The sequence below is a fragment of the Gavialis gangeticus genome, unplaced genomic scaffold (assembly GCF_001723915.1).
Source record: "Gavialis gangeticus isolate Ggan-Ray unplaced genomic scaffold, GavGan_comp1, whole genome shotgun sequence".
In the NCBI taxonomy this organism is placed as follows: domain Eukaryota; kingdom Metazoa; phylum Chordata; order Crocodylia; family Gavialidae; genus Gavialis; species Gavialis gangeticus.
In genome coordinates this window covers 3,494,904-3,507,202 of record NW_017728993.1, presented here as the reverse complement: position 1 = coordinate 3,507,202, position 12,299 = coordinate 3,494,904, and the positions used below count along the sequence as shown (strand labels likewise).

At 39.8% G+C, this 12,299-nt stretch overlaps 1 protein-coding gene across 1 annotated transcript in view; it reads left to right on the top strand.

Moving 5' to 3' along the window:
• Positions 1-9,786, top strand: part of CTH (cystathionine gamma-lyase) — a 66,353-nt gene extending 56,567 nt beyond the window's left edge. The window contains exons 10-12 of the mRNA XM_019528403.1: positions 1,672-1,724; positions 5,090-5,228; positions 8,290-9,786. Of these exons, the coding sequence (XP_019383948.1) occupies positions 1,672-1,724; positions 5,090-5,228; positions 8,290-8,316 (219 nt within the window). The 3' untranslated portion in view covers positions 8,317-9,786. The remainder of the gene's footprint in view (positions 1-1,671; positions 1,725-5,089; positions 5,229-8,289) is intronic.
• Positions 9,787-12,299: the final 2,513 nt, after the last annotated feature.

Sequence of the window (12,299 nt, the reverse complement as noted above, 5' to 3'; positions counted from 1 at the left end):
CCAGCTCACACATCCCTGCCAGGCTCCGCATCTGCCTGCTCACTTGCAGCCGCCCCCTGGCTTCCCCCCTCAGTAACTACTCAGCAGCTCTCTATGGGGAGGGGAGGCAATGGGGAGTAGGGAGGCTAAGGAGCTGCCAGGCAGCCATAGGGGTCGTGCAGACCCATTCCAGGAACACTGGGAGTTGCCAGGCCCACCCACCCCTATCCCATGGCTGTCTGGCTGTTCCCCATCCACTCAGTCCCCTCTTCCCATGGCTGTCCCTTCCCTTGGGAGGAGCTATAGAGCAGCCTTTGGGCCCAGCAAGGGTAGCTTGGCGGGGAAGGGAGCCTGGGAGCAGACAGAAAGGGTGAATCCCCACTTCCTGTTACTTAGCTTCAGCCCCAGTGCCAGCCAGATGGAGCCTGTAGCACAGCTCGAGCCCCAGTACCCCCTTCCCACAGCCACTGCCCACCTTCTCCTGAGGAGAGCTGGTGGGCAGCCATGGGGGCATGGCAGGGGCAGCATGGGCTTGATCTAGGCATGCAGGTTGCTGCTGAGCCCACCCATCTCCCATGCTGCGGCTACCCAGCAGCTCCCCGTCCAACTACTCTAACTCTTAGTGCTTGTTTATGCCTGCATTTTAAAGGCCTTTAATATGATTTAATTGTAATGTGTAACCTCACTCTTTGTGAAGACTTGAACTGGTATTGGCAGTTCTCAAAGGACCAGTTCTGTTAATCACTCAGAAGTTTGGATTCTTTGCCAAACTTCTTGCATTTGCAAAAATTGTATTAGTAAGAACATAAGAAGTGCTGTCACTGGATCAGAACAACGGTCCATCTAGCCCAGTACTGCAACAATGGCAGGGGTAGGTGCTGTAGAGGGAGAGCATATGAGGGTACATATAGGGTGATCTATCCCCTGTTCATTACCCTCCACCATCATTGATTTAGGAATGCTAGAGGATACATCATAATGCATTCTTAGTAATCTTGTGAAGGAAGTCTCTGACATTTATGCTTCTGATGAAGCTACAAATACAGTAAACTGCCTCATAATTGGTGTTTGTCAATTTTTCTCTTCACTGGGTCTAAATAGTTCAAAGGTGCATGAAACTCAAAGAGTAATTGTGATGATGGGTGAGGACAAGGACAAGAGAAGTAGTCATTTATTCCAAATATTTAAAGATTTGGTTCTGGGGTTTTTTTTCTGTTCAAACAAAGCATCTCAGCCTTCTGGATGTAATCAACATCAAGGAATCCCTTTAGGTTAGCCTTGGCTAAACTCTTTCATGACACTCATTTTCTATTGTGACCTTTACCTAAGTTGCTCACCATGTGCTATACTCATAATTCCCCTTCAGTGCTGTCAGTGTATGACTATGTAGAAATCCCGTTGTTCAGGATGCTTTCTTCTATCTGTTTAACCACTTTAGGGCTAATCTAGTTCAGACACCTAGATAACTTTCACCGGTAAACTACAGACCAGTCTTTTTCTTTCCTTATTACATCCAGTGTTTTCTTCCTTAGTACGAAAACTTTTACACAGAACTGAGCAAGGTTAAAACATGTAATTGCTTTTCTCTCTTCCACAGTATAACAACTTTAATCCCTTTTTTTCTCAGACAGAAATCTGGCTGTTTATTAAAAGTTAACTTTTTTGTGTGTTTTCTGCTGTTTTCTGCTGCAGCTTTTTGCACTGGCTGAGAGTCTGGGAGGATACGAAAGCCTAGCAGAGCACCCGTAAGTCATTCTGCATCCGTTAGAAGCAATTCATAAAATTTGTTTTACACACTATAAGGAAAAAAATAGCTCCTGTTGAATTTTATGGCCATTTTGAAAACTTACAAAAGTTGTATGGTTTCATTTTGTGCCGAAGTTCCATGGAGTTAACATTTTATATAGTGTAGCTTTCTTATAGATAGTCAAGAAATGGGGAAAAAATAAGATAATGCAAAGACTTTTCTGGTGCAGGTGAGAGATGAATTCTTTATACCCATTCAGTCAGAATAGAGGTGAAGTGACCCTGAAATCCCTAGTTCTGCAAAGGGAAGATTCTACCACAAGGCTGCTTTCTGAGGACACTTTTGTAAGCCGTGGTTATGCTGGGAGTTAGGGCATAAAACAGGAAAAGAGTGACACAGTTCAGAACCAGCTGTACTTCTCTCCATTATTCTGCTTCCTTCTCTCCACTATTTTGCTGTACCCCCTCTAGGTCTTAAGCATTTACTTCTTTGGGGCGAATCCTGCATTTAGATCAAATCCTGGATATACCAACCATGATTGCTCAGCAGGTCCAACTGCATTCAGCTGTCTGCAGTTTTTCCTAGTAGGTTCTGTGACCAATGGCAGTACAGTGATTCCAGTAGGAACACGGCATGGCATAAGATAAGAGGATGTTTTTATCTCTTACCAGAAGTGAATTGTTCCTTATTCTTTCAAATATTTGTGGAGAGAGATGAATATAATGGAAAGTCCCTGCCTTTTTAGGTGTATTTCTTGATAGACCTGAAAGCACAAACACAGAGTACAACCCAGTCAAGCTAAGTACTCAAGTTATTACCAGAAGCTCCAAATGCATCACTAGGGAGAATAAGTGCAGAGATTCTGTGCAGTGGAATAGCCTAAAGGGTAGGTAGCCCTTGGAGCCTGTAGTAACTGACATGGACCTTCAGGGGTCAGGAGAATGGGAAGAAGGCAAAGATGCTCGAAGCTGTCTTAGCCTTCCCTCCTGTTGGGGAACAAGTTCTATGCTAGTTTTTTGAGTTTCACCCAAAGAGTCTTCAGTCTCTTCTTCTTTTATCTTGGACTTCTCAACTAGATTAGTAAAATGGTGGGCAGAGTCAAAAAAAGAATATGATCTTCATTGTACCATTGTCTCATGGTGACTTTTGGTGGTAGCAATTAGATCAACTAGACATTTTAGATCAGGGTTGTCAGCTTTTTGGGGCAGAGTGCCAAAAATACCTGCAACCTTGACTTGTAAGATGTTGGCATGTCAGGGGCAGAAGGTGGGGAAGCTGCAAAGGGCCTGATCCTTGTTGTAGTAACACAGCCCTGGCCCCTTCCCTGACGTGCAAGTGCCAAGCAAAAATACCTTCATGTGCCATGCTCTGGCATGAGTGCCAGGGGTTGCCTACCCTTGATTTAGACTCTGTTAACCCCAGAAATGTTTTCCAGTGCTTTCCACATTCTTGTTAATGGCTTTTTTGCCTCACTGTATGGTGTTCTGGTTTGTTTTAAGAGTGAACCTGAAACCCAAGTAGAATAATGGATCAGATAATGATGCTGTACAAGATAAACTTACTGTACATATTCTTCAGTCTTACTACGGTACTGCTATTCTAATTGCTTACACAAGAGGGCATAGTTGGCACACTAAACTAAATTGCACCTGTTGTTCATATTAAGTAAGTTAAGTTTGTTTTGTATATAACAATATTTCATTGTTTATGCCCAAGATGGTCTGACTCAAGCTATAGATTTACAAATTAAAATAGCCATTAAACTTCTGAGACCTGTACCCCTCTGCTTAGACTACAGAATCATTGTAGCCAGCAATGAAAATAAACTTTATTTTGTTGTATTGATTTCTATCCACTCTGTACATCATATTGGTAGTAACCATTGTTTTCCCAAGCAGACAATAAACAACATATTTAAAAAAAATTAAAATGTGAAAATTTTCATTTACATTTCTTTTAATTATATTTGAAATAATGACAACCAGTGTTAATGGTTTTTTATAATTTATCAGAACCATTTATAACAGTAAGCAGCTAATATTTGTTGCTGAAGTTTTAAAGGAGGTGAAACCACTGAATGGATGAGCATGTGGAACCAGAGTTTGTTGAAATACTGGTACTAATTTGACCTTTGACCACAGTATTCTTTTCTGTACGTACACAGAGAATTATTTTCTCCATTTCAAGTTAGTTCATTCAAACTTGACTGAGTTGAAAAAGTATGAAAATGTTTTTTATCCTAAATGATGAATAAATGCTATGCATAAGAGAATATAATCTACTAGTCCTAAAATCTTGAAAGACCTGGTAACTCTCAGTTAAGCTTATTACTTAGAGAGACTGCTCCCTTTGTTTAATTAAACTGTTTTAAATATAAAATATCCTTTCACATACTTTTATTTCTTACACAATCGGGACATTTAAGGTAGTTGTATTTAAGGAATAGGTATTATATTCTGTTTGTGCATTTTTATTTACTTCCAATTTCATTCCAAATAAAGCTTGACACCTAAAGTAAAAAAAAAATCCTCATCTAGTAAAAAAGAAATGTCTTTCATTATTTCCTAATGTTAAAAAAAATTAAAAATTATAATCTGAGTAAATGTTAAATATGTAGTAACTTTAAAAAGTGAATAGATACACTGTGTCCTAGCAAGAAGTGCTAAATTTTAATGTAAAGACTCTGAGTACAAATCTGCATGTTTTAATGATTACCAGTTACCAAAAATAAACTTGTCTTGAGAACAAGAACTGAAAAGTAAAAAAAGGAAACAAGATTAAAATAAATGTTTGATCAAAATTTCCTGCTTATTGATTTAATGCATTAGAATCACTTCCTCTGTAAGTAAGAATAGTATCTGGATCTACTACTTCTAAAATTTTACCAGTTACATTAAAGTGGAAGCTACCTTTTGAATAGATAGCTTTTTAAAGACAAACCTTCATCAAATATTACCCCTTTGAATTTCTCAAATACATTTTTTGAAAGAAAACAGACATCATATTTTCTTATGTAATATTATATTTTTTCTATGTAATAATAAAAAGGGTATTGGAAGAAATATGTTTAGGCCCTATCGCTAGAAAAAGGGGTAAAATTCTAAAAGAATTTTATTTACCAGTTATTTATCAGTCAGAAAATATTGTGCCAGGTCATCTGATGCTGGTAATCATTGACTTCATTGGAACCATGCAGGTGTACATTAGTTGAACATCTGGACTTACGATTAAGTAGAGAATATTGCAAAATTTGCTGTAGAGTCATTATGACATTCTTAATTCTACAAATGTGACAGATAACTGATTTGTCTGGTCTTTATGAAGGCAAGGGTTAAATAGAAAGACTTTTTTTTTTTCTTTTAGGGCTGTCATGACTCATGCTGCAGTTTCTAAAGAGGATAGAGACGCTCTTGGAATCACTGATACTTTAATTCGTTTATCAGTTGGTTTGGAGGATAAAGAGGATCTACTAGAAGATCTGGATCAAGCTTTGACAGCAGCAGTAAGTCATGCATCAGAGCTTTCTGAAAGTTAAAAAAACCCCCCAAAAATCCCTTCCACTGTATTTGTGAAATAAAGTTACTCTGTCAGGCCCCCTGTACAGGTAAAGGTGCAGTGGGATCTATTGTGCAATGCACATAATTGCACCTCCTGCCATGCCTCGTATGTATGGCAGGAGGCATGATTATAGAATTGCACATTAGATCCTACTACACATTATTGCCTGATCCTGGCCCCCCCTCCTGTACTGGCAAGAAGCAAGTATCCACAGCTGGGAGCCCCCTCAGCCATGATCTCCCAGCCCTGAAGGCACGTGAAGACTAGGAGATTGCAGCCAGCACCAGGGGTTTCATGCACCCCCTGAGGCTGGGAGATTGCAGCTGGTGTGCTCTTCCAACCCTAGGGGCTTCATGCACTGGGTTCCAGGACCAGGAGGCACACTGCCTGGAACCAGAATTTGCAGCTGTGGGACTCTAGGTCTTGGCAGCTGAGGGGTGCTGCCAGGACCCAGAGATGGTAGCTGCTGGGGCTGAGAGTCCCCTTCGTTGTGGGACTCCCAGCCTCCATTGGGCATGGTGCACCCCTGAGGCTAGGAGCCCTGCCAACCACAAGAGAGACCCTGCTACACTTGCAAATTAAAGCTTTGTAGCTACCAGCTGTAAAATTAGTATACATTTTTTAGGTCTAACTTTAAAGCTAGTTGGAGTTTTCTATGGCATGATAAGTACTTTGCATGGGTAGCTGTTCTTAAGGTAACGGTGCAGTTAACCAGTTAGTTATATGATACCTGTAACATGTAGAGGGGGCCTCAGATAATTAAAAAAAAATATAGCAGGTGTTTAGCACTGTCCTACTGTCTCTCATTCACTTACTACATTCAATGTATTTTAAAAATGATGAACTTTAGTTTTAAATACTGATTGGCATTCTCCAAACAATAAGGTTGCCCACATTTGCCATTTAAAAATGTGTACATGTTGATTTCTAATGCATATATGTGGATTTCTTAGACTCTGACAATAACAGAACTGACGGGTGTGTTCATTTGGTGACTGGTGATTTGATTGATAGTTTTGGCAGTGGAATGCGGCACAGAAATGTACGTACTTTTTAAGAAGGAAGATAGCTGTTATTTTCAAAGCAGATAAAAATACTTAAACCTTTGCTTAAATTCAGGAAACAATTATTAACTTTTTATTCTGGTAGGTTTTTAAGATTGTTACTTTAGTCTTAAATTCAAATTGTATGTACTCATTCTCTCTTGACAATTGATTAAAATTATTTCATGCTTATAGTGGATAAAATGATGTTACATTTAAATCTTCCTTTTTCAAGATGTGTCCTTTAAAAAACAGTAAGAATTGATCAATGTAACCTGCTCCTCCTGTGGTTTTACACAAACATTTATAGTGGCTTTTGGATAGGTTGGTACTGTGATTAGTACCGCCTCTCAAAAAATATAATAGCATTAGTGCCTTTTACAAGCTTTCGTACTCAAGTGAACAGAAACATAAATGAATAATCTTAAGTGGAGCATTCAACTCTGATATGGACCATCAATCTATGTAAAAACAAAGTAGTAGTATGATGTCCTGTTCTTGCATTTGAATGTTGGCATCATGGTACTTTAGCTATATTCTTTGTTTATGACATGCTGGCTCCTGGCAGACATTACACTTAAGACATGAATATCTAGTTAATCACATCTTAAGTAGTAACCTGGCCACACATTCATGTAGTTAGTGGCATGATAACAGGAAGTAAGCTGTAGTTATTACAAAACATATGTATAATCATTTTGTGGCTGGTTCCCATCACACCTTAAATTGAACATGTAGTGAGCGGTGATCAGCTTACTGGTGCTCTGAGCCAGGCGCAGTGGGTACCCAGCTTGCTATTTGCTGGTGCAGGAGGAGCCTGGGCTCATGATCTCGAGTTCTCCCAGTACCAGCTACAGGATGTGATTGGGATCTGATCCCCAATCCCACAGTTGTGCCTCCTACAGTGCACATGTAGCATGGCAGGAGGCACAATAGTTAGGATTGCAGATCAGATCCCACCTCTGTCAGGGTCCTCTGTTACAACACAGGTACATCAGGGCAGAATACTATGCTTGGATAGTTCTCTGCTACTACACTGGATATCTCTCCCCTCTCGTCTTTCAAGAACGGACAGATGGTTCTCTCCTTTTGTCTGTTAAGGACAGCTGACTTTCCAATAGTTAGATTCTATACATGAAAAATTATAATAGATTTATAATTTTTCATGTAAAGAATCTAACTGTTGGAGGGCTGTCTTAAATTTGAAGATGTCTTGGATTCAGATAGATGTGATAATTGGTTAATGGCATAGTATGTCTAGGAGTTGATTTCTGAAAGATGTTGAGCACCAACAACATGGATATCAGTGGAAGTTCAGAAAATTCAGCCATCTTCAGAATCAGGTTAATAATTAGTTTTTGTAGGCCTGGACCTGAACATTTAAGTGAGTGGAAAGACTTCTACTGATTTAACTTCTCTATGGGCCTGAACTGATCCAAAGTCTATTTAAGTAGCCTTCTTAAGTTAATACAAATCCAGTAGCAGCATGGACAGGACCAGACTTTATAGCACTGCTTTACATCTTGTACCCTGTGTTCACTGCAGCATGATGGCAATGGTTTCTACACTGTAGAAAGAGTATCAAATGTGTGTGTGTGTGTGTATATAGATATATAGACATATAGGCAGATAGATAGATCTGAGCTTCAAACTGCTGGAATGGATTTATAGTGATATTGCATTGCTTTACAACAAACATATTCTCTCTAAAATAAGTATACTGTACATGGTGATTTGAAAAATCAGCCAAAATTAAAATATTTCTATTTCTAACAGCAGGCAAGCAACTGTGAGATCATTTGCAGATGTCAGGGGGAAGGTATAAATAATACAATGCAATGGAATGTATAAATAATGCAATGGAAATGTGTGGCCAACATATCTTCTGTGCTAAAATAAACAGCTTTGTAACAGAGAGTGGGCACAATATGATTATGTTGTTCATGTTTTCTGATATTACAGTTCCCAGAGTACACTGTTCGCAACTAGAAGTCAGAAGTTGGAACACCACACAGCTAAAATACTCAGAGAAGATTAAATGAAAAGCCAAACTGCTGATGAGTTTCTTCAGATTTGCCTTTGAAAAATGAACCCTATCTTAACCTTAATTGAATCTAGGCAGTTTTCATTTGTGCCTTTAGCCTCACTTTCCAAAGGGATTCAATAAGGGTTGTGTACTGGTGCACAAAACGACTTTCAGATATGTTATTCTCATGTGATGTTATCATCCTTTGCTCTTGTGACTTGGCTATACTTGAGGGAAGCTATGATGTACACTCAGGAATAGTGTCTCTCTCCCATTGAGGTTAAAAACTGGTGTTTATTATGCTGTACATGATAAATGTGTATCATGTTAGAGGATGCTGCTTTCGGCTGGTGCATCCTTTTTCTTTCTTTTACCAGGATTCTGCAGGGTTTTCTTTTTTTTTTTTTTATCATCACATTTACCTCTAACCCTGAAGGTATATTTGGAATGCTGCTTGCTCTAACTCAGATTCTTTTGAATGACAACCTCAAATGTGGTTTGACTTTACTTTTTTTCCTCTAAATATTTTGTGCAATATTGAAAATAAAGCAAAATCAGATGCCTAATTCTGCAGAAAACTTAATGACATTTTTTGTAAGTTTACTTAATTTTGTTTAAATGCTTTAGTTGATATTTTGAAAATTCCATTATGCATTTAATTATAAGGTTTTTTTTTCTGGTTCTGTAGCTAATTTTATGAGCCTTAGTCCTATGTTTGAAATCTAAAGCAAAAGGGATTGGCTGAAACACCTATTTTAAATTCTCTCATGAATTAAAATGAAATGTATTACAATTTGTTATACAACTGATGATTTTGATATAAGAAAATGAGTTTGTTTTTAAACTGTCACCTTTTACTTACATGAAGGTATATGTTCACATGAATAAAGGTTTTCTGCATTGGGTCCATTGTTTGAAGTTTGTAGATTTAGGAGGTATGTGTGCTCAAATATCATCTACTCTCTTAACATAGATATTGAAACAAGAGTTCAGATCCATAGTTATAATTGAAAAGCTGAATTTCGAACACCCTTCAACACAAGTAATCCAGTAAAGACACAGACAGGTTGTATTGATAAAGTAACAGCATTGAGTCTGAAAGTTTCAGTGGACCATTTTACCCTGAGAAAATACTTCAGTCTTAATTCTTGCTTTGTCAATCTGGAATTCGTGTTATTGAATATTTGAATTCCTAAAGTAGATAATGAAGGGAAAAATGGGGCATTAGTCGCAAACATGTTGATGTTTTTAAAAGTGTAGCTTTCTCAAACCTAAAGATGCCCCTTTTTAGTAAATAAGGGGTATTTAATCAAGTTTAGTTCTTTGGCCTTTTAAAACACCATCACTTTTTATTTGTAATCCAGAATTGGATTACAGTGTTCTCTGTGTATTGTAACTGGAATGTTTTAGTAAATAAAGCAACATCAAAACCAGCTGTGTGGAGTGTTTTTTTTGTAAATAGCTTTAAGCCATTGCTACTAATAACAATCTAAAAATGAATATAGGATGCTCTGCTCCCATTGTTATTTTAGAATAATTCTAGCACCTGAGTTTTCACTATGGTTGGACAAACTATGGGGATTAGAATGAAGAAATTAAGATATGAGATAAAACTGGAAGGGTTTATTTGCTATGTGTTCCCGAATACTGAATTGTGAAGATGCATGAAACATGGTGAGCTTTATTGGCAGATTTGATTGTAGAAGATAGTTGTTTTTTTTAAGTAAAAGTCTAAACAGCCCATGCATGCACCATGACTTAGCAAACAGCCACAAAAATATTTTTTTTAAACCTTGTGAAGGAATTCCGGGAACATACTTATCACTTTCTGAGGCGGTATTCCTGGTTATAATCCACCAAAACTGCCTGTGGTATCTCAAGAGGTCAGGAAAGTACAAACTCTTCCCATTGCAAACACTTCAAACTTCACTTCCTGAAGTGTAAATACTTTGTGTTGCCAAAACACAATGGCATACCAGAAAGGAATGGAGATGAAAGAAAAGAAAATACTTCATTCATTCACCTCTAGGAGAAGGTACTATAGCCGATTCCTTCACAAGTTTCTTTACTTCTTGTAAAGGCAGTTTTGAAGATTGTTAAGGAATAATTACATTTTTTGTTGGTGGTGGTAATGGGGAGAGAGGCAGGCATAGAAAGGTTGATATAAATTTAAAAAAATATTTCCATGCCTCTGCTCAGCTCCTACAGCCTAGAATTTTACACTTCAGCAGCGCATCCAGATGAGCCCACGTGTGCCTCTTGCAGCATCTCAAACCCCTTTGAGATGCTGCAAGAGGCACATGCAGGAAGGAGAAAAGGTTCCCCGTGCTGCAAGTTTGCAGCACGGAGGCAAAACCAGACCCCTGGATATCCAGGGGTCAAAAAAAAAATGAAGTGAAAAAAAACGGGGCAGGGCACAGTCCTGAACCATGTCCTGAGGCAACCGGAAGCTGGGTCCTCCACAGAGATGCTCTGGCTGCCAGAGTGTCTCTCTGGTTGGCCCTCGCCCTGGTGCTGAAGCACGCTGCCTGCCCATGTAAAGCAGGCAGTGTGCCAGCTGCAGGGACCTAGACCCGGGCTCTGGTGCTGGTAAATAGGGTGTCAGGAGGGCTGGAGGAGGAGGGAACCATGGGGAGGGACCCCTAGATCCCTGCATCACACAGCTGCACCCCCTACCTGACCCCCAAGCCCTCCCCATCCCTGGCCTGCCTGGCCCCATTCCCCCCTGAACCCAATCCCATGTCCCATCCCCTGCCTTCCCCTCAAGTCCCCCGATCCCTTCCCCACCCCTGCCTGCTCCCCAAGCCCCCCGATCACTGTCCCCCCTATCCCAGCATCCATAGAAAGGAAGTTCTCCAGAGGGGGACACCGAGCAGAGCCCACCCGAGTCACATCCACTGGTCATCAAAATGTCTGAGCCGTACCGAATAAGCATTCTCATCTACCCGGTGGGGGATCAGGGCGATGAAATTCTTATGTCACTGCCCCTTTCAAATGCAGGAAAAAAGCCATATCCTAATGTGGTAGAGGCACTATCTCAACATTTTTGGGGTCAAAGAAATGTGATTTATGAATGAGATAGAGTCAATCTCCATAAACAGGAGCCTTTAAAACCTGTGGACAGCTTTATCACATCTTTGCATGCATTGGCTGAATAATGCCAATATGGGGAGCACAAGGAAGAACTAGTTAGGGACTGCTTAGTTGTGGGTCTTCATGATGCAGAGCTCTCATGAAGACTACAGTTGGACCCTGATTCAGCACTCCAGAAGGCTGTCACACAAGCCTGCCAATTAGAGTAGTTAAGTAGCAACAAAGGGAAATCAGAAGCCATTCCAAGCCCTATCAGACATTAGCTAATATCATAGTATCATAGTATTTAGGGTACATGTATAGTATTTAGGGTTGGAAGGGACATAAACAGATCATCAGGTTCAACCCCCTGCCCCGGGCAGCAACGGGTGCCAGGGTCATATCACCCCAGCCAAATATCTGTCCAGCCTCCTCTTGAAGACCCCCATATGGATGCAAGGCACACTTTTAAGAAACTACAACCAAAAATAAATAGAATTGATGTTAGAACAAAGGGAGTGGTCCCCCAGCATCCACAGCAACAACCAAGTGGGAAATGGTCCTAGTGCCACAGGTGATAAAATTCCTGGACATGGCCATGCTAAGTGTCCTGCTAAGGAAGAGATATATCGACAGTGTAAAAAGAAAGGTTACTACACTTTAGTTTGTTGATCAACTATGGGAATCCATGAAATCACAGAACAGGAATTAAAGGATTGTATTGTGTTGTTAGAAAAACTTACAGAGTCTTCATCAGACCCAGCAATAGAGATCAATGGACAATCATTTCCTTTTAAAATTGATACAGGAACAGCAGTTTCAGCTATACCTGATACTACAGCCAACATAGGGATGGGATCCTCCTTCCTTCTAC